Source organism: Semicossyphus pulcher, unplaced genomic scaffold (genome assembly GCF_022749685.1).
Source record: "Semicossyphus pulcher isolate SPU_LCO1_2020_fin unplaced genomic scaffold, fSemPul1.0.p SCAF_18, whole genome shotgun sequence".
Classification (NCBI taxonomy): domain Eukaryota; kingdom Metazoa; phylum Chordata; class Actinopteri; order Labriformes; family Labridae; genus Semicossyphus; species Semicossyphus pulcher.
Window position 1 is genome coordinate 17,124,866 of NW_027211691.1, and position 23,115 is coordinate 17,147,980.

Sequence of the window (23,115 nt, forward strand, 5' to 3'; positions counted from 1 at the left end):
TGGGCGCAACAGCCCTCTATTACACCAAAGTAGCCTATATCCTGGACTTTACACGTTGTCAATATCGCGAGAAATTAGCGTACGGTGCTTTGGGGTTTCGTTTTTTTAAGGGGGAAATTACACACACACAAAAAAGGCAAGAAAATGATACTGTCTCTGCAGGTTACTACAGGATGCAGTGTCTATTATTGTGAAAGTGCATTAGTGTAAACATAGCATTTACTATTATTAGCATCAACATAATATAAGTCCTGCGATTTTGTGCACGAAAATATTTTGATACGGAAAAGCAATAGGACCAAAAAGATTATACACTCGTAGAATTACGTGTAGCAATTAAATACCACAGACAATCTGTTATACAAAATAGTGAGATGATACCAAAGGAGACAAAAACCACAAAGTGCGATAAGGTAGCAAACGCAGACACAGAAGAGTCAATATAGCCTGTAGCGATAACGTGATTTTTCATCGGGGTTATTATTTATGTAAGATGTTACCACGAGGTCCGCAGTGCTCGCGGGCAGCCTGTTGTTGTTGTTGACATTTGGACGGCCCGCCTAAATCAACGACTTTCTGCGGAACTTGCTTGAATAATTTCCTAAATGTTGGTGTTTTTGTTTGTCTGTAGTAGTTTAAAGCTTAGCGAGACTGTATCCATGTCAGTGGAACAAGCCATGCTGATGTCAGAGATTTTTCCTCTGCCCTCCACGGTGGGAGGATCTCTGTGCGTTGAGTCACGCAGCTGTCAAAGATAGCTGTCACCCAGTTTCAGGATCAAACACACACAGTCAATGAGAAAAGGGCTTTGAGCCGACAGGACGCAGAGATCTCAGGTAACCCCCCCTCCTTAAGTCTCCAAACCAGGACGACCAGAAGAGGAGAAAGAACAAGGGGGAAATAAGCGAGTTTTTGATGAATAAGGATTTTCGCATATTCGGATACACACTGTGGATATCTGGAGGAAAGAAGAAAAACACTGCGCTAACACAAAGGCAATTTTCTTCTGTGCTACACAAGGAAAAAGTGAGATTTTTCGGACGGAGATGAAGACGAAAAAAGGTAGGTTTGAGTTATTTTAAGAAGAATGAAGTCAAATTTAGTTTAGATAAGCAGAGACGACGATAAAGAGAGCGATTTCCCTCATATGCAAACCATGCAGTCTATTGTTTCCTTTCCAGACATGACAGGGGGCTTTTTCTGCCATGTGCTGGCGCGATGTCAAAAGTCAATATAGCTTGGTTTGTTCATTATTTGTTGTTTTCTGGGTGTTTTATTCCCGTTTTGACACAATAACACACGACTGTTTCGCCATGTGTGCTGTTTTTCATTTCACTGTGTAACTGGGCTAACTTTACGTCTTGAACAAAACGTCAAAAGTGATTAAAACGAGGCTGACGTTTGGCTAATTTAAGCGACAGGCGCCACATTTGTATCAAAGTTTGACGAAACTGAGGATACACGTTAAAGTTTGGCGACTATTGTGAGTTCAACAGTTTGAAGTGTTACATTTTTAAAGCTTCTAAAAATCTATGTATTGCATCTTTTTAGCCGTCTTCCATAAGACTAAACACCTTCAGCAGCTTTTAACTGTCTCTAAATCCAAATGTAGGCTAATGTTCATCCTGACCTCATTGTGGGAAGTTGCTGCCTTGTTACATTCATGGACCTCGTGGTGCAGCGCGCACACACACACAATAGAAAACCTCTTACAAGTTGGTTAAACTTACAAAAACCAGTGTCTTCGTGGCGTTGAAACGTGTTTTCTGCCCACTCTGTTACACTGTGGTGTTTTGGAGTGAGTAAACTTTATGGCGAAGTCGCTGTTTGCGTGTAAAAACTTTTGAATTGCATACAAAGAAGCACGCAGCCCTAGATTCTTTTGTTTAGTCTGGAGACGCTGATTTGCAACAGGTCTCCCCTCCCCCTTCCCCTCTCTCCAGCCTACGTAATTACCTCATCCTGTTGGCCGCTCAGACTTGGGAACTTTCTTATTCCTTTCCCACTAGTTTGCCCCAGACCAGATTGCATAGGATTAAATACCCCTTAAATTCAGTATTTTCTCAATGGAGTTTGGTGTGCGTGCTGTGCAAGCTGCTTTTACCCATGCAAATAGTGACCTAATCATCACATATACATAAAGATACGTGCTTTTTCTTTTAAAAGTAATGACTTTTGTAAATTGGACTTTACTTTCTTTAACTTTGACATCAAAGTGGGTTTTACAAACATGTAACAGGGTTTGTTTTCTCAGGCTAAAACATTAAAAAGTAGGCTAATTCAAAGGCCCCAATCCCGTTTGATCGTGATTGACTTTGATTCGACATGCCTGAAGTTAAAAAAGGAAAGCAGCTCTGTAATCTTTGCAAATACACTGTTGCCGATCCCCAAAACAAAAGTCTCCCTTTATTATGCAGTGATTTTACTTGTGGTCAGCCAAGTGTACTTTACTTATCCAAACATGCAAGGTGTGCTCTCACTCCGTGCAGTAGACCTGGCTTGTATTTGTCGAGGCAGGTTTTATAACTGCCAGAGCATCAGACCAGCCTTTGTGACGTCCCCCCCCTCCCTCCCTCACTCAATCGCTCCCTCCTCCTCCTCCTCCTCCTCCTCACACCCTCCCTGGCTCCATATATGAATCACATGGCTGAACTTGACAGCTTGCTTCTGACACATCAGCTGCCTCCCAGACAGCTTGCGTTTGGTGAACGGCTGCAGCAGAGCGGCTGTGAGACCGACAACAGACAGGCTGACATAAGAGGATACACATTGTTCTTTGTCCTGTTTCTTACGCACTCTTTTTTTTTTTTTTCTCCCCCTCTCCTTGCTCCTGCTCGTTCTGCGCAGGTTTGATGATGCTGTCAGGGAGCGAGACAGATGACGAGGACAGCGTGGACGCCCCTCTGGATCTGTCGTCCAGCGCGGGGAGCAGCGGGAAGAGGAAACGGCGGGGGAATCTGCCCAAGGAGTCGGTTCAGATCCTCCGGGACTGGCTGTACGAGCACCGATACAACGCGTACCCCTCTGAGCAGGAGAAAGCCCTCCTGTCAAAGCAGACGCAGCTCTCCACACTGCAGGTACGGACACCGAAAAGACTCCCCTAGAGTGTCAACACACCGCTGTAAAAGTAGAGGAAGCATGTGTCAGCCTGAGTGAATAATTTCCTGTCTAGGTAGCTAACAAAACATGACACATAAACAGAGAATTGAAGGTCATCCAATGCAGCTTGATGTTGCAACTTTAAAGCCTGAGACAACATGAGTAAGCTCACTCCCTGTGTGCCTGAGCTGCTGTGGGCTTGGCTGAGGCACTCGGACAGGAATTTCCCTCCCTCCAGCCCCTTTCCATCCCAGCTGTCTGGGAACAATGCAGAGTCATTTACAGGGTTAGAGCTGCAAGTCTCCCAAAGCCAGTTACAACTAGCCTGCAGGACAGAAGAAAGAAATAAGAGATGACCGTGATTACCGCTATGAAAGAGGAGATTAGTTTATATTGAAAAGTATTCCTCATGTTTTGATGAAAGTTTGTTTTAAATCTTAGATGTCTGGTTTTAAGTTTCTGCAGAGCTAGAATGCTAATAGTGTGACACACACAGCCTCTGGTTAAATGCAGTGTGATTAGATTGCCCTCTTATTTTGATGTCTCTATTGAAAACACAGGTGCCAACTGCACCTGGGGATAAGAGTACCAGCAGAGCAAGGCAGATCATCAGTGAGCCGTGCGACGCAGCCTTCTCACAGCATGCCTTTTGTTTATGTTTTTTCCAGGTGTGCAACTGGTTCATCAACGCACGGCGGCGACTTCTTCCAGAGATGCTGAGGAAAGACGGCAAAGATCCCAACCAGTTCACCATATCCAGGAAAGGCAGCAAGGCCGGCGACAGCTTCTCCGACAGCTCCCAGTCGCCCAAACACAGCAGCCCGGCGGCGGGGACGGAGGAGAGCTACGACAAGCGAGTCCTCCACCCCTCCAGCTTCGATCCAGCAGCGTCCAGCGTCCTGAGGAAAGCGGCGTCTCCCTCCATACCCTCCCCGACTCCCGTGTCCCCGTCTTCAGGGCTCATCCCCACCCGGCCGTCTGTCATCTGTCACACTACTGTCACCACGGCGATGCAGGCCAGCCCGACAGCCGCGCCCCCCTCCGTGCCGGGAATTAACTGCGACAGGGCGGAGGAGCTGCTGCAGCACGCGCAGGCGCTGCTCAGGTGCAGAGAGGAAGCGCCGCTCTCCACCGCCACCGCCACCACTACCACCATCCTCAGCAGCACCAGCATGGAGGGCAACCTGAGCCCCCGCAGCGGGCTCTTCAACACCCCTCCCCCAACCCCTCCAGACCTCACACAGGACTTCAGCGGCTTCCAGCTCCTGGTGGACGTGGCCCTGAAACGGGCTGCAGAGATGGAGCTGCAGGCCAAACAGCTTGTCTCCTAAAAAGGGAGAAGAAGAAGAAGAAGAGGAGGGAATGGAGACTGACTTTGTGTCTCTGACTGTGGAACTCCTCAGAGTTCAGTGACTTGTCTGCACGCGACAGAGAACAAACACATGACAGCCTGATCATTTCTATTTTTGGTATACCAATCAATGATGAGGATGTTTTTTTATGGAGACTGTATCGAGGTGCCTTGGCTGTAAGTTGTTTATCATTTCACATACATGCGTATGTATCTACATGTGTATCTTATTTGCACACAGGGACCAAAAATGTTATCGGAGAAATGCTGCCTGTCTTATGTCTTTCCATTATACTGTGTATCATTGTAGAGAGCTAGAAGCAGCCCTCGTCCACACACGTTTACTGTCACACATTTCACAGTTCATGTACGTCTGCCTCGTTTGTTTGCACACTAAAGGCAGAGGAAGGTCATCTCAGTGTCTTAAACATACTTTGCTCTTGGCATCTATGACAAACTTATTCACTACTGTAGTAAATGTTATGTGTTTTCATGAGTATAAGTATAGTTTTGATTTTGTATTTACTTTTAGCTATTTTTAAAAGGAAAAAAAACCTCTATGCTTTTTGTTTTTTTTGTACTCTTTTGTCCCGTCACGGGATAATTCAGATGACCAATGTAGCAGGTTCTTAGTCGGAGCCTTCATCCCATCGTCACTCAGCGGAAACAAAAAACGACGGCCAGTGGACTGGAAAATTAAAACACTACAGATGTCTTGTTGCTGTTTTTACGACCTGACAAAGACAGCGATTCTTTTGAAATCACCAAAAAAGCATTTTCATGTATAATAGGACCATGTGTATAGTTAATGTGACACCATGCCCAATGATGTGATTTCTTTTCATACTGTGCAATGTTTGTGGCAAATAGGGGTCACATGGGATTCAAATAAAGTTTTGTTTTTCTACATCTCAGACTTCATCGTCTGCTACTTTCCCTCACTTAAATCTGCATTGACGCGGCCTGTATTCTTGTAAATCTGATCTATGTGAAGATGACTGATTCACCCCTGTAGGATGAGAAGAGTGAGTCAGAGCGTTCGGTAAATAAAAGGAGGGAGCACAGAAATAGTATAGCATTCATGTCTTTCCACGGGCTGCCGTTAGGAGACATTCCTGTGTGCGAGAGGTTTACAACAGCTCCTGCCAATTAGCATAATCCTGCATAAATTAACACCAGCAAACGGCAGACGTCAACAGTTTCTTGCCAGCGGGGGCTTTGTGTGTCTCTGCATCTCAATAGAGTCAATGGAAGTCAATACATGAGGCAGCTTACAACCGAGCTCTGTGGCTGGTGGAAGGCGAGGAGGACAGCTGTTCCCTTCTGGTGCTGCTAAAGCTCCTACAGTGGCCTCAATAGGGTTTGTTGTCTAGATTTGCTGAGATAAGAACCCTTTTTATTTATTACATGTTATTCTCTGAAGCTCGTTTTGATTTGTAAGGGAAAAGAAAACCTTTGCTGATGTTGTTTGATTTAAAAAAAGACCACAGTGCTCCACATTCAGCTATCAGTCGCACCTTAAATAAACAGTATTATTACTGGTTACAAGTGGCTGGAGCACTGCACCAACAAGTCTGTCCCTGCTGGTCACAATGCGTTCCTACCTTTTGTTCAGTGTTGCCTGAAAAAGTGACAGGCCTTGTTGTGGAGGCTGGTTCCAAACTTTTTACACAACCTTTATTAGGGCTGCACGATATTGGATTTTTTGCCGATATCTGATATGCTGATATTTTCCAACTCTTTTTGCCGATTTTGATAGCGATATGTTAGGCGCATGTTTTTTCCACCTAACTGCAGAATCAAGTCTCCCCTGTAGCGGAATTGATATCATCCCTACTCTTAAGTCGCTTTCCCACTGGTCAAAAAACGCTCGGCTTTTTTGCTTAATGGGAAAGGTTACAATCGGCATTCAGAAGCGGGTCAAATGACTCTGCAGTAGACCCGGCAATGATGGGAACACAAAACCCGTGTCGACACTCTAATCTCCGCCCCCCTTTCCGGCACGATGCTATGCTCCGTCGGTAACTTCTGCGACTCCTTGTCATCTCAGCTACAAATTCCCGCCGTCTCTGTCCGAGCAGCGCTCGAAGATTGTCGCTGAGTTTGATAAACAGCCTGAATGAGTAATAGATACAATAAAGACCTAACCACCGTAACATCTTCACTGTTTACTAACCCTGTTTCAGGCGCGTTTGTGACGTCAGACGGTGACGCAGCAGAAAAGAGACTGAAAGGAGGATACTTCACTGGCAATGGGGACAGAGACAATCAGCATCTATAAGCGGGTCTTCCCGGGTCAGATATACCTGCGTCAACGTGCTAAATTTAGGTGGGAAAGGGGTATCATTGTAGTGGACAACTTGCACCCTTCTTCACGCCGAGTTAATGTCGTAGCTTTACGTCAAGCTTTTTTAGGGAATCATCGAGCGCATGGGTACAATTAAAGTGCTGTTTTATCAGCAGAAAAAGGACATATCTGTCGATGTCATTTTCAAGCCATAATCTGCAGATACCGATAACGTGCCGATAATATCGTGCATCCCTAACCTTTATTTACATTTTTAAAATTTGGACTTTAAAAGGTGACAAAAAAAACAGGCAGATCATAAAATCATCACGTTTGAAAAGAAAAGATGTCAACACAGTTTAAATTCTATAAAAAACATAAAATACAATTAAAAAAATCTTTAGAATATATAATTATATAATATAATTATAATTGAAGTTACATCAGGAAAGGCTCTTTGGAAAGTGAATCGCATTCCTCGGGGTTGTAACCACCATTAAGGGGCAAAACAGACGTCCAGGGACACAGAGGGCAGTTAAAGCCCACCATGGCGGCCCATACAAAAGGCAGACAGACCCAGAACCAGGCTCTCCACAAAAACAACACTTCCTCACCCCCGCCCCCCCCGGCCTGAACTCTGGCCACCGGGGTCAGCCTGCCTCCCCTCAGCATGACTGATGTGTGAATGACGAATCACCAGAAGCTGCGCATGCAGGAGTGACGGGGCTCAGCCAAGGCCAAAAGTGCTGTCTAATTATGGGGACCCGCCCCTGCGGAAGGGAAATGCCCTGAAAGCACACGGGCTGGCCTTGTAATCTGTTTAATTATATTCATATTGGAAACACATGTAGAGACAAGGGGACAAAAAGAGCACCACAAGAATATGGCAATGATATTTCTTTTAATGCTGATAAGAGCTCATACACGTGCCAGAACATTTAACAGTGTAATAACATTAATTACAAAATGTATATCTGCTTAATATGTTATTTGATTGGGGTTTTTTTAAGTTGACATTTACATAGGGAAACATTCAATTATGTACAAATGTTTATTTGAATGTTCTTTATATAACTACATCACAAGCTTCAGAGTCGCCAGGATTGCTGGAGTGAGTTTAGCAACGAAGCACAATCCAACATTCTGGTTTCTAACTCCCTGCTATATCAGGAGTGTTATACTGATATGTTAATATCATGAACAGAAATCAGACAGTTCAAATACAAGTTTCAAAGGTAAAAAAAAACAAACAGAAAAAAGAAGTTAAGATGAGTTTAATCTACAGAAAATGGCATTAAAGTTACTTTGAAGCATCCTCTCTAGAGTTCATATCGAGCCACTACAAATCTGCACGGTTACTTCATCACTGGAGTTCCTTCACATTTAAAAACGTCTCTTCAATGGGGACAAATAGCAGGAATAAATCCTTCACTATCCAATGGCACAAGAGTCCTGCTATTCTGTTACAAGAACGTGACGGTTCAACCGGCTCAGGATTGTCTCCACATTCAAGCAGCTGGCTGAAATACCTTGTTACATTTATAAGGGCAAACATGAGTCAAAACATGGCATGGATTCTTCCCTTGTTAAAGACCTGGTGGCTGGGGGTTATATACAGTAAGAGATGAAGCCATGGGTAATACACAGACACGCTCTCACACACACACACATTCACACACATCTTCCCCTGAGACTGCTGTTGTGCTCGACTATCGTATCAGAAATTAAGGCTGATCACCGAAAAAATAAAAAGTGCCTGTCATGCAAAAGAACGAAACATAAACACAGTATAAGGGCCTTGTTGTCAGTGCATAATAATAATCACAATGTCAATAAACAGTCATTGTTCTAATCAATAAATTAAACATGAATACAAAATATTACAAATTGTGTTTTTTTGTTGTATGACCTTCAAATAATTGCTTCATTTGGAGGCAGAGATAGTGCACACACAGTGAGGAGGAAAATAGTCCCTTTTCAGTCCTTTTAGTCTCAATACTGTCGATAAGCCTCTCGTCTAAAAACGACATAATAAAATATAGTACAACTACCAGTATTGTACCAAATATCAGTGTTTTAGCATCGTCTGTAACATCGGAGACTTTGAACGCAACACGAGAAAGGATGAACCTGTTATAAAAGATCTTGTGTCGGCATGCACGTCGTGTACTGTAGGTTCTTTATACAAACGTGTGTCGCTCAGTTTAAAATGAGACAATATGGGTGGTGTGTTTACAGTTTGTTGATACTGCTACCTTTAATTAAAACTAGGACCCTTTAGACCTAGAAAAATAGGAAGCACTTTTTAAAATGAACATCGGAGACATACGACACGGACACGCTCGTTTTCCCCACGCACACGCACAGATTAGGTTTGTGGCATTTGGAACTTCGTTCAATTTCACTCTTCCTGGAGGAGCTGAATCTGACCTCTGACCTTTCCCTGCTGCTGGAAAGACCCATAAGGGCGACCTGTGTCACTCACGCTGAAGTTTCCTTGTCTGGTCTTTCCTCATTATCACGTTAAACTGCATTATAGAAATCAAAAACTACCCTCTTTAAGGTATGTTTGGAGTCAGATCATGGGTGTTTATACATATTATAAAAATAAAATCAGCATAAATAATATGTATCTAATATAAGTCAATAGTTCTGTCTGGTCTCCCCATTTCATTTGACACATTTGATCCAAACAGATCTAATACATCTCTCCTTGTGTGTGTGTTTGCATGTATATATACAGTACACACACACACACGCGCGCTCCACATGCACATGCATGCTCCTCCCTGTTTTCCTGTGAAATCTCTCACACACATAAGCGTGAATCATCACTGCTGTGCTACACCTGGCTTAGTTTGTAATATCAGGTCACTTATAAAAGGGATACATCTCTGTGAGTGCGGAGCGGGTGGTGGTACAGGAAGAGAAGGGGCTGCTACATCAAAGCTGGGAGAGGGGAAAAGAGGAGGGCTGGGGTAGATAAATAAATAAATACTGTAAATATACATTTCTTCTTCAAACATCTGCCTTTGTGACCCCACAGTGATCTGCAGAGAAAGTGATTATGTAATGTTAGCACCCTAGCCTCAGCGTTCAGTGCTATTGCGTGGATGGGACAGTGTATTTATTGTGTGTGTGTGTGTGTCTCATAGTCTGGTCTGAGCCTCGGGGATATAGATCTCGATACTGTCTGCGCTCTCGGTAGCAGAGCTCTGCCGAACCGACGCGGCACGTTTGGCAGCTAGCAGGCGTTTGCGAGCCTCCAGACGCTGGCGCTCGGAGCTCTCCAGCGAGCGGTCCCTAGCCAGGGAAGGGTGGCCCTTTAGGGGCTTCTTTGGCACGGGAGGGGGCATCCTTCTCTCCTGGACAGGAATGATAAACAGTCTTAATGACAGAGTCGTCATGGCAAAGCTGCAGCAAAAACACAGCAAGGAGCAACACAACTGCAGCCAGCTCGGGCAAGGGTTAGAGAGAGCGACGTAGCTTCTGATAGCATGCAATTCTGAGTGAGGTTATGGTTCACAGCGGCAGCCATTTGTGTGAGGGAGGCCATTGCGTGAGGTAAAAGTGACCATTGGAGACGGAGAGGCCCCAACGGTGCATGGCAGGTAGAGAAGCTTCTCACAAGCAGCTCACTGTCAACAACAAGACAAAACACACAAATACAAGTGGTGACGTCAGGCAGGCAACATGACAGAACGCACACGTGTGTGCATGCTACAGCAAAGCTTCGCTGAATCATTAGCTATTGTAATAACAGCTCCAACATGCAGGTTAGTAAAGCATGCCAGAACAAAATTGCATTAAGATGATTTAAAGCATTTTAGTGTGCACCTGAATTTCCGGCGGGGTCAGAGGTTTCCAGTTGTTGGCTTTGAGTTGGTGGAGTTCATCAAACTTCAGGCTGATGTTCTCGATGGACAGCTGGAGCATGTCCCAGAAACCGGCCAGGTCCTGGGAGATGGGCCGTGGGTGTGCGTTTGGGTTCTGACGCACAAACATTGCAATTTTACACACATACAAACACACATTTATGTGCTTATCAAACAGATTTGTAAAGATGCATTTGCTAGACGATGCTTCAGTTTTACTGCGGGTGCAGATTTCTATATAAATCAGGCACAACACTGTAAATGCAAGTGAGTACTGGGCCTGTATCCAGTATGTGCTTTTGTTTTCTTCTTACTCTTTTTTTAAAATCCTACTTGATTCAATATAAGTGGACGTGGACACATTAACACTATAAATATAGACATTTTAAAGTTCAAAAGTTGCATTTTGATGCATTATATACAGAATAATAGGGGTTAATAATTATTTTATAATGTATTTTTTATTTAGCTTTTTTTGCACAGGCTTTGTTGGAATGGTTAAATCATGCAAAACAAGTACTTATAATATTTGGACATTAAATATGTGCACAAAACAGCTCAAACTTAAAAGCTTTTGGCCTCTTCAATACATTAGCATCTAAAAATCCCTGTTTGTTTCCACATGTGAAAGACAGTAAGGGCGTGTAGATGCACACTCTACACTACATGCATAGTAAATGAGCGCTAGCCTGTCAGGATGATTTGTGCAGGATGATGTCAGTGTTGGCTGAGGGGGGGGGGGATGGGGGAGCATGCAGAGGATGAGGTGACACATACCAGATTCTCCTCACACAGCTCCCGGAACTGCTGGAACTTCTGGGACATCAGCAGCTGGGCGCTCCCCACTGCACTGCGGATCTTCCCCAGGACTGCAGGAGGAGAGACACAGGCGCACATGCATGACACACACACACACACACACACACACACATTCACAATGCAATTACTCACAGAGCCGCAGACTGCAGGCATGTTGCAGCACTAACAGAGGGACTGCATGTGTAATGCAACAGAGGAGAAGACGCTAGAATCCTCTTTTGTGTGCGCTTCTTTTGGGGAATGAAATCGTTACTGAAAAAAATTCCAGATACAAATAAATGCTCTCCAAAAATAGAAACCAGACAAGAACACACAATAAAAATGACATTTCTGCAGCAGAAAAAGACACTAAAAAAACAGGCATGCTATACTGTACAACCTTACCAGTGGTCAGCCTTATTGACTGACATATCCCCGTGGAGAGGGACTGTCGGTGCATACATTACTCTACATGAAGAAAGCAGGATCACAAACTGAGAGGGGAGTAATGAATCTGCACTACAGACACAATGTCTTCAGGAGGTGTGTGTGCATGGCAGTGTGGGATCTGGGGAAACATAACCTTGAGACGGGCCGCCTGTTCCGCACAGTTCTGTGAGAGAATCTCTCGCCTGGAACCAAAACAGCACGCTGGCTGCATAAGCAATGACATTTTTTGGTGAGACGTGGAATCCAGGACAGGTAGAAATACAGTTCCTGCTGCCCGAGGCGTGTTTGCTCAGTCTGGTATGTGCATTTGAGTGCATGTGCATAAAACATTTTTAGACATGTGTTTACAGACGTGCACTGCGGCGTGAGTATGTGTGTAATGTAAAGATCAAATAGGTGCCTGGAGGAGCGCAGGGACTGTGTGTGTGTGTGTGAGGGATCATTATACAGTGTGTCTTAAGGACAGATGTGCGGCTGAGTCCAGCAGCAGCGGCGGCGGCCTATTGATAAATATGCACGGTATGTCTGTGGAGGCCAGAGGGCCTGAGACAGGAACAAGCAGCTATTGTGGTGCGATACCATGAATACCAGCACCCTCCGAATCAGAGAGGAGGGGAGATAGATCTAATATCAGTGTACAACAGACTTTTGTCTTTATATCCTGGCTTTGTGAGGCTGTTTACACCTGGTGTTAACATGCGGCCTGGGTGATCCGATCACAAATTTAGTGCGGCTCTCAAAACCCAGCATTATTATGTGTCTGCAAATGCATCTGCAGTGACCACTCCCACCTTCCCGCTCCATATACAAATACAAACGTAGCCTAAATTAGCTTCATTAGCCTATGACAAATATCAATTGATAAAAAAACTGTAATGTAAACTAAAAGCAGAGCGAGAGAGCATGTTGACGTCTGTATCCTTAAAGGGCCAGTTCGCCAATTTTTTTGCTCAAAGTTTTGCTCTGTGTCTTTGGAGGACGCTATCCGCTTCTCCAACGGGCCCTGGAAAACCTCCACCAGACAACGCGGGCGGAGGCCAGGGAGCTCGCTAAACTACACTTCCTCAATCTAGGACGCCCGCCTCCGAGGTCATGTCTCGATCAAAATCGTCAGGTTTGAAATGTAGACTGCAGACACGAAGATTTTTTAGACGATCCACTGGTATATTCTTGTCGTATTTCAGATTCTGAAAACTGAAGTATTTCACTCCAGCGTCTCTCGCTGGGCTGTTCCTTTCAGAGGGAGGGGCGCAATGCACTCTGGGTGTTGTAGGAATGTAGAATGGGCGAAACCACGAGCTGTTTGTACAACTTTCTCCACAGCTATGGCGCCAATTTAAAATATTATTGCTTCTATCGATGACAGAGAACACCAGCTTTGACTGTCAGTGGCTTCTTCCAGGGCCGAATTGCTCCTTTAATGTGGTGCACTATTATAAACTATGATGAGCTGCTTGTGGGCCACTTATCTCACCCATGTCCAGGCGCAGTCCTGCCTTCCCTCGTCTGTATGGGATCGTCCCATATTGGAAAATATGGTTCAGTGTCCCTTACGGAATCAATGCAAGGTCAATAAGGCCTAATTGTCGTGCTTGATATGGCCCATGACACATGCGCGTACACACTGCCAAACAAAGGTGGACCACCTCATAATGTGACTGGATCTCAGTATGTCCACAATGCATCCTGGGTGCATCTACACCGGTACTTAAGGCTGTCCCCTTGTGATCGGATCACTCAGGACGCATGCTAATAGCAGGTGCAAACAGGGCTAATGACTCACTCTCATCAGGCAGCTCAATCTGCATCTCGTCTTGCTCCATCTGTCTGCACCAGCCCTCCATCCGCTCCGTCTCCGCCTGCAGCAGCTTGAGGAACCAGCGGCCGTCACGGGGGCACACGGATCGAGCGACGGCCTCCAGACCGTCCACCTCCGGCTCGCCCACGCTGTCCATCCACGGGTCCGGAGGGGGCAGGATGGACGGGTCGAATCCCACCTCGCCGTAGTCGTCGGCCGCGCAGGCGTGGTAGTGGTTCCCCGAGCCTTGGATGCTGACGGTGGAAGTGGCGGCGTCGCGGGAGTGTTGGCGCGGCATGGTGGCGCAGTAGCGCGGCTGTGGAGCCGGGGCTTCTGTGGGGTCGTCGAGGTCAGCTTGCACGGCCGTGGTTACGCTGTTGGAGCGGGTCATCCTGCGGTAACTAGGACAGGAAGCAGAGAAACATTTAAGATCTGATTGTATGTGATTGATTATACTTACTCGTAAGGTCCCTTTTAGCAGTAATTATAATAATATTGTTTACACACAGTTCTCGGAGGCACTCTCTGATTACAGCGATCTCACGTGTGATAGCGATCTCATATCTGATAGCGACGAGAAGCTGTTGTGGTGTGGAAAGTCTTTTGTGTGTGCGTGTTTTGTCACCTGGCTCATTCAGGAGCAACAGAGTGTGCAATTGTCTGTCCCACCACAAGCCCTGCTGTGTGGGACTGATGCACGTACACACATAGCACAGGCACACCATCGTACACACACACACACACACCTGGGACCCTTCTGTACAGCTGGGTGTGCCATGTCGTATTTGGCTCAGAGGCTTTGTGCTGCTGTCAGGCGGCCTGTGCCAAGTCCCTCCACACTGTGTGCAACAGCAGGCACACACGCTCATGTGCGAAGATTAAATCCACACACTCACATTTGGCTTGGTTCTATAGAGCGGCTCACCATTCCAGTAATGAATGGGACGCCAGAGAGACGTGGGTGTTTTCAGGGTGGGGGGAAACTGGCCAGCTAACTGTGTAGTGATTGGAAGAGCCGTAGTTTAATCCTGTAAGATTACAACATAAAGTGGTACATGACCCCAAAGCACATCTTTCATTAACATGTAGCGGAGTGCTGCTCATTGAGCCACTTAGAAAACCGGCGATTAGCTTACGTATGAGCGCAAAAGACAGGGAAAAGTACACATTTAAACTTATGACAAGCATGCATTCATTTACAGCTAAACGTGTGCAATTAAGTAAGAATCTCCAACTTTTCCAAGACAAAAAAGAAGCTAACTTGCACGCCTGCTAGATGCCCAGAATCTTCTCTCACATGAACCTCAGCTTGACCTTCCTGCAGGACGACACACACAAGCGATCACAGCTCCATCTCCGGACGCACACTCCTCCACGAAGCTACCCATTCATCTCTACCTCCCCTTCTTCTCATTCATCTCTCCTCTTCCGTGAACAGAAAAAAGAGGGAGCAAGAAGAACAAGGGAGCGGCCTCGGGAAGATCAAACACAGTCTGTGCGTGCGTGTGTGTGTGTGTGTGCGCGCCAGCAGCCAGCGAGTGTGTGTATGTGTGAAGAGCAGTTAAAGAGTAACTCCTCCGAGCAGGTGTTCACTTCTAATGACCTCAGCCTGCTTTCTATCAGCCCGCTAACAACTTCCTGCAGGGGCAGAGACGGGCAAGGCCAAACACGGCCCAGACAGAAAGACAGACATATCAATACACAGGAGGCAGGAGAACAAGGAAGAGCGTTTAAAGAGAAGAAAGTCGGTGCGAGGGAGAGAAGAGGCAATAAAACATGAAGGAGGTATGCAGGAGGGGAGGGAAAAAAGAGCAGCTAAAAAAGCAGAAAGTGCATGTTCTTATTACATTCATGTGTTGAACATGACGGAAAGTTATAAATCAGGACAGAGGTGGAGTCCTTCCATGCACATTCCAGATCCTGCTGCTTTCAGAGGGCCTCTTTACCTCTTGGATTTGTGTTATAAATGTTCCTCTCACATGCAAAAAAACGTTTAAAACAAAAGGAAAGTGGAGAAATACTCCATAACTTATTTTAATATAGATAGAAGCTATAACCAGGCTTGGGGAGTAACAGAATACAAGTAACAGCGTTACATAATTAGGATACAAAAAAGGCGACTATTCTGTCACAGTTACAGAAAAAAAGAGGTGATCACAATACAGATACATTTATTAAAAATGGGGATTACTAGAAGATGCTCTGTAACATCTGGTGTCTCTTTTCTAAACCGTCCGTCTGACTGTCTCTGATAATACCACGCACCTGTGCACACGTTACGACACTTCACGACACACAAGTCTCACAATGCCGCTCCTCAAAGTTGCCATCAACAGTCTCTGGTTGCCGTGGCCTGTGGTGAAACAAGTCAAAACCTAGTATGTGGCTGACCGCATCAGGTCAATGTGCGCTGTTGTGGGCAATGTGATACAAGGACTGTCCTTATGAGGCCGATGACAACGTGTTTGAAAGCAGGTGCATGCAGCGGACGTAGGTGAGGACAGCAGAGGAGCAGCCCCGCCTACTCCCCGAACAAAGTATCCAGAGCCGTATAGACAGAGAGTCGCGTCAGTGGGGGTCCAATATGCTCCATGATCCACCATTGCGCAACTCTCTCTCTACGGGTCTGAAAGTACCGTCACTCAGTCACTCAGTCCGATACAGACCTGTGTGTAGGGCTGACTGCTTTCACTGACTGGAAATTTCACCATCATTTTGTCTTCAGAGGAGAAAATGGGAGCAACATCGAAATAATGTGCAAGTTATGCCTTCTGGCTGTCATTATCCACGGACTCGACATCTAATTTAAAGAAACATTTACTGGTAAGACAAACCGCTAACGTTAGCTGCACAGAATTGCAGTTAAAAATGTTAGCTAACCTGTCGTCTTCTTCTACTACTACTGTATTGAAGTTTCTGTTCTTTTGTCTCATTTGCAGATTGAGTGTTGAAGTAATCCAGAAGAAACAGAAAGTAATCAGTTACTTTAAAATTGTGATACTTGGATTAGGTTACATTTTTTAGCTCATTAGTAAGTGTATCAGAATACACTTTTAAAGTAACCCTCCCACCCCTGGCTGTAACATAGGTGGGATGAAAGAAAACACACATCTCTTTACAGCCATTCAAGCCTTTACGCAGCACAAACACATACCTAAAGGTTGCACCTGAGGCTTCTTGTTTGCTTGCTTAAAGCCAGTCATGACCACACTCCAGTGGGTAAAGGCAAAAACAAAAACACAGGGAGGTCTAAGCTGTCCCTAAATTGACTTTACAGGATGGTTGTGCATATGGTTTAGTCACTAGGACCATGAGCAATGCACCATGCCCACTGTGACTGCACAGCCATCTGGTGAACACCAACCCAAGACCATAAAAGTGCATCCATTTCCAGCATTCTTGAACTTCTTTAGCACATTTCTGACCTGATACTTGCTGTTTTCTAAATTTTCTAAAGACACTTAAATACAGAAAAGGTAAGAATGATTATAATTAAGTTGTAAACATCTGTAAGAGAGTAAATATGATAAATAATAAGAGAAAGAAGTCAAGTACAGACAAGCATGTTGTTTGTTGTCTTCCTCTCTTTTCCACTCCCTCTAAGTTAATCCCAGTTCAAACAGCGAGGTGAGGTCACGACCTGCGACTGCCGCATATAAACACACAGACTCTCTCACACGCACACACTCTCCCACACAGTTTGAGCGCCGGAGCGAGGCTGTAGGAGTTTGGCACTCTCACCGTCTGGGAATCTAATGTAGGGGGCATCATACCCAGACCTCCCAGGTACACACACACACACAGACGCATGCCAACAGGTAAACAGCCAATGAAAACACCCTCTCACCTACTCCAAACATTAACCAGAGAAATGCTCCGGTTGTTCTACGAAACATCCAAGCTTCAGCCGACTACGACGTGTCTGGGTGAGTTAATGTTTGGCATGGTCAGTCAGCTGGGACATCCCCCTTTCAGAAAGCCCCGCACATTCCCTGACACTGTGTGAGTGTGTGTGTCGGCCCTCGCTGTGACCTTTGATTAAAGGTGATGTCTTTTTGAATTCTCAAAGCAAGCCTTGGCTACAGAACAAAAGCAGCACCGTGGCTAAATTTGTCAAACTTCCCTCAATGAGAAGAAGGTCACTGATTTGACAGAGTGTCCAACAAGAGGCCTCGATCAGCGACAGTATGCGCGCTCGGCTGCTCCTCCTCAAACTGGGAACATGTTGCAGAATGAGTGTCTGTATCTGACAGCACAGCAGTGTCCCTCTGTGCTCTCAGAGCTAAACAAACCCAATAAAACTCCCTCCCTTTTTCCCTCTCCCTCCCTCCCACGCATGCACAAACACACAGCCTCAAAGTAGCCTGAATCACAATGACTGGAGCAACAGATGGCTGTCAACTCACCCCCTCCACCCGTCCAGCTTCCCTGCGCCACATCCTCTGGCCCAGCTGTCACTTGGGGCCCCCTGGCTGAGGGGGGCTCTGACGCCAACCTCCACTGATCTGGGGACAGCTGCTGCGGGGAAGCCGGTGCAGGGGGGCAAAAGCTTGCACTGCGCACTACAAACCTCTCTCTGTCTCCTAAAGTCCTCTTCCTGTTCATCCCTCCCTTCAGACTTATCCAGTTTCACTTGTACACCCTCCTCCTCCCTCTCTCTACTCACCATCGCTCGTCCTCCACCTGAATTCCTATCGACTGGAATTTAGATTGCTCCTCCGTCGGCCCTTCTTCCTCTGGATCCACCTGCGAGGAGGAGGAGGAGGAGGAGAAGCTGTCAAACTGCTACCACAGCAGCTCCTTAACATGCACAAAAAGCTGGACCACAAACCTGGATCCCTATAGAGAGGCACTTTCGGAGCGCTTCCCTCTGCGCCTTGCTGTCGGCGGAGACGTGTGCGACGGCGGAGGTGGTGGCGGTGGCAGTGATGGTGATGGTGCTGTTGGTGACGTGCTGGCTGGCGGGGCCGTGCACCTGAGCGTTAGCCGCCTCGATGGCCGCCGTCAGGGCCTTCATGCTGTCGATGCTCTCCGTGGAGTTGGACAGGCCCGGCTGGGAGCTGATGCCCGTGCGCGGGCCGGAGCCGCCGTCCATGTAGGCGTCCTGGGCCGACTCGGTGCTGCTCTGAGCCGTGATGGAGATGAAGGGTTTGGAGGGGGTGGTCCGTGGTGGGACCGGGGGAGGCGTTTTCTTGTAGGTGGTGATGCATGATGACACTGTGAGGAGGAGACAGAGATAAAAAATGATTAGTCAGCTCATCATAATAAGCTCAGTACAGCGTGCGGAGAGACTTCAGTCTAAACTCAGAGATTATGTCATAGTGATGTCATCAGGGATATCTTGGAGAGGGCTGGAGGCTTGAAACAAAACAGAAAACTTTGATGTTCAGAGTTAGACAGGCACAGACATTTAGGACACAAGATTGAGTTGCATCATGGGAAATGTAGGAGACAGAGCTTTTGATACAAGTCAGGATCTCTCTGCCTCTGCGGCTTTTTTTTCTGTCTCTTGTGAGGTTTCAAACGTTGTGGAATTGCAGGATTAAACAAGCAACGATCCTCTTTGGATGTTTGGACTGGTGCAGCAAATAATGATACCTCTTTCCCACCGAAACTAGCGCGCTGATGCCGATTGTCTCTTTTCCCATTGCCAGTGGAGTATACTCCTGTCGGTCTCTTTTCTGCTACGTCACCGTCTGACGTCACAAACACGCCGGAGACGGGGTTAGTAAAGAGTGAAGATGTTACGGTGGTTAGGTCTTTATTGTATCTTTTACTCATTCAGTCTGTTTAACAAACTCGGCGCGGACAAATTTGTTCGCGCCGGAATTTGTAGCCGAGATGACAAGGAGTCGCAGAAGTTATAGACGAAGCTTAGCATAGGTCTTAGCTTAGGTCTTGTGTTCCCATCATTGCCGATCGCAGCCGATCAGCGCCAAGTCGATACTTACCCGGGTCTACTGTAGAGTCATTTGACCCGGGTCTGAAGCCTGAGCCTTTACCATTAAGCAAAAAAGCAGGGTGTTAGCAGGTGTTAGGGGGTGTTTTGACCAGTGGGAAAGCAGCTTAACTTACTTGAGCAAAGATTACACGCTCTTATACAGTATTTATTAAATTAGAAGCAAACATTTGTGAATAAAAGTATAAAAATAAAGTAATGTATCATGATGTAGAAAGTGGACATAAATATTGTAATAAAAAAAATGATTAAGAAAAAAGTGGAAATAAATCCCTTCACTGCATGAGAGGGAAATGACTTGGTGACAGCTGACACCCAGAGGTCACAGATCCCTGCGTAGCGGAGCAAAATGCACAGTAGATTAGGGCCAACTTTAACAAATCACAGCCTCGTCTAGTAATAGGATTAGTATGTCAGCCACTTGACCCACTGATCTACATGGTTAAACCCTCCACGCACTTACTGTACACATCCACAACCGTTTGATGCTGAATATAGCCTTGCGTGCTGATGTGCCCTACTGCTGTTTATACCAAAAACTGCACCGGAGTTAAATGATGTTTATGATGAGGAACAGAAGGTAAATGATACTGCAGGAGACAGCTGGGGAGATCAGCGCACTCCAAACAGATATTAAAAAAGCTGCTCTGTTACTCTCTCCCTCTGTCTGTCAGTGCGCTCTCAGGTTACAGCTACAGGTCGTGCAGACAATGGAGCCTCTCACAGACTGACTCAGAGGGCTTTGTATAGGAACATGCCAACAGACAAAAAAACATAGGAAGCCAAAACCAGCCACCTCCTAACTACATTATACCTTGGAATCTCCTTCCTGCCCCGGTGCTATCATCAAAACTAGGTCGCCCTCTCTCTCTCTTATGCACCGTGGCAGAACTAGGACAGCGGGTTTCCTGGATCCCTTTAATCCCTACAAAAGACAAACATCCTACCGTGGCGGGAATCGCTGCTCTGCGTGCGGCAGACAACTGTTGCCAGCCACACCCAGCGCGAGCAGCCATGTCTAAAACTATTAGAGCCGGATGTTGTTTTGCTTTGTGTCTTGCCATCTCGCTTGACAGCTACAGGGAGGCCTCGGCGTACCGGAGGGTGAATGAGGAGGGCTGACTTCATCTTTTAAGATTTGACAGAGTCATCCAGCCAAACCCCTCCACCCACATCCTCCCACCTCCCGCTTCTGACTCGCCCGGCAGTGATTGGATGATGCCAGACGAGATTTCAGTCAGGTTTTGACAAGCTGGAAAGTCCTCAGACGGGATGAACGCTTCTTTGAGATTAGATCAGAGTGATGAGTGTCTTTAATGGGAGCGAAGGAAACCACAAGAAAGACAAAAGAAGACGACTTCCTCCTGCAGCTAAATGTATTTTGAGAGACGCAGGAATCACTGCCAAAGTCATCATCTGAGCATGCAGCCCTGCTTTGACTTTTCACAGACCTGCCTGGGGAATATGATGGACGTCCAGGGCTAATCTTCCAAAAGGTCGCTGAGTACAGACCCACAAGAGAGCAAAAAAACACACACATGCGCTCACACACAGGGAGAGGGCGAGGTCCTGCCCCTATCAGGCGCGGAGGTTCAAAGGATAGAATGTCAGAGCCTTTCAGAGCTTCTATCCCCTGAAGTCATCTAAAAGTCACACATGTGTGTGCGTGCGTGCGGGATGACACTACACGTGTGTGTTTGCGTGCAAGAGAAGGGTTAAATCGCAGAGAGGGTTTTTCATCCGCTCAATAAAAGCGCTGTACGAAACAGGAGACGACGCGCCGTGTCCCACCTAGCTGTCACCGAGAGAGCCAGACAGGCCGGAGAGGATGATGGAAGGGAAGGGGGGGGTTGAATGCCAAGACAGGTTAGATAAACACACTGTGGAGTGAGAGCATGCCCACGCACACACATGTATATGCACACGCAGGCTTGTGGACATGCAGACGCAGGCACACAAATAACACTGACACAGCCCGGCTTAGCGTTTCAAGCTCTCCACATCAAGGAAGACCACAGACTTCCTGCCACTGATATGCTCTCCATCCTTCAGACCGAGGCCCGAGCCATTAACGTGGATGTGTGTGAGTAATGTAATGATGTAATGCGCGCAGAGATGTCAATGCATTTGGAAGCTGTAGTGAGTCTGCCTGACACAGAGAGGGGAAAGCATCTGACCAAAGCAACTCTCCCGATAAGAAAGAAGCCAAGTTTCCATAGAGATGATAAGAACGTAGTTTGATCCTCTTGCAGCCGTGAGAGGAACAGACACTGCTCCGGTTCTCCCACACACACACACACACACACACACACACACACACACACACACACACACAGTCAAGGACAGAGTTAAGGAGGAATGTGACGCAGGACTCCGTCAGACCCTTGAGGAGGAATGTGAAAAGCTCTCTTCACTAAACACAAGAAAGAGGAGAGCGCGCTAAAACGTTTTACCTCAAAATATCAGGTTAAAAAGGAAATGAGAAAGAGATCTATCATATTCTTTTGTGTGCAACAAGAACCCCGGTAACAACTTCCTCCCTTAATGGAGGAGGAATTTCATCTCCTCTCCCTCTCAGAGGTAGGAGCGGCCTGCTGAGAGCATTGTCATCTCAAAGAGGCAAGTTTGTGAATGAGCAAACTCTAGTGGCTCTCTGCCAAATCCCTCTTTTGACAGATGCTTCAAAAGTTCCACGCCGACAAGTTGGTGTGAATAGCAGTTCTCCTTGGCGGAGCAGCCCTCCACCTCCACCCACCTCTGGGCTCGATCATATCAAAGAAAGCCCTCCTCCCTCCCCTGAGACAAAGCGCAGTCTCCATTCATTTCTGCAGCCCTCAGAACAAAACCAGAGCAGCGAGCTGCCTCTTTATTGGCTCTGCCGATCGCCGTGTCCCATTCGTGCGTCTGCATAGGTGTGTGCCGTTTCCTTTATTTAATCAGCGTGTTCATGTTACAGGACAGATTGAAGGCAGGCAGCTGCCTTGTAATCTCCAATCTGTGTATCTGTGTGATAGGCCACTTCAAAGAGCAGACGCTTTGGTTTAAGAGGCGAGCTAACAGGAACGGGCTCCCCCGCGTGGGGGCCAAGGGCAAATCCACCAACCGACCAAACAAATACAAAGGCCCGGAAAGGGGGCGGTCAGTATGGGGGGAACATTGACAGCTGAGCCCAGCTGCACTGTGTTTGGGATGAGGGTCTGCCAGAGGGGAGAGGGCAGAGAATAGTGAACAGAGAAGAGGAGCAGAGGAGGAGGAGGAGGGTGAATCAGAGAGTTACTGCCTGGCTCCGTCTGCTCGCTCTCTGTCCATTTGTCCATCTCCTTCAGCTCCTCTTGGTCATACACAAACACACACACACACACACGCACATAGAGCCAGCTGGAGTCCTTTGTGATAGCGTCACCATGGCGACTCATAGCAACATGAAGTTTGCTGGGAGGCTTGGCGTTTCACCAGCAGCAGCAGCTAGCGGAGGGGAGCTTGTGTCGGCCGTTTGTT

The 23,115-nt window shown here is 46.6% G+C and overlaps 2 protein-coding genes across 2 annotated transcripts in view; one reads left to right on the top strand and one right to left on the bottom strand.

Annotated features, from left to right (window-relative positions):
* Positions 1–771: 771 nt before the first annotated feature.
* Positions 772–5,359, top strand: tgif1 (TGFB-induced factor homeobox 1). The gene is made up of 3 exons (XM_069667424.1): positions 772–1,062; positions 2,848–3,077; positions 3,768–5,359. Exons 1-3 carry the CDS (start codon positions 1,047–1,049, stop codon positions 4,428–4,430), a joined length of 909 nt encoding a protein of 302 aa, XP_069523525.1. The 5' UTR covers positions 772–1,046; the 3' UTR covers positions 4,431–5,359.
* A 2,300-nt stretch (positions 5,360–7,659) lies between these two features.
* Positions 7,660–23,115, bottom strand: part of LOC138595859 (disks large-associated protein 1-like) — a 47,893-nt gene continuing 32,437 nt past the window's right edge. The window contains exons 5-10 of the mRNA XM_069667339.1: positions 18,490–18,875; positions 18,325–18,404; positions 13,644–14,059; positions 11,390–11,481; positions 10,575–10,727; positions 7,660–10,102 (exon numbers count right to left, since the gene is read on the bottom strand). Coding sequence (XP_069523440.1) covers positions 9,887–10,102; positions 10,575–10,727; positions 11,390–11,481; positions 13,644–14,059; positions 18,325–18,404; positions 18,490–18,875 — 1,343 coding nt within the window. The 3' untranslated portion in view covers positions 7,660–9,886. The remainder of the gene's footprint in view (positions 10,103–10,574; positions 10,728–11,389; positions 11,482–13,643; positions 14,060–18,324; positions 18,405–18,489; positions 18,876–23,115) is intronic.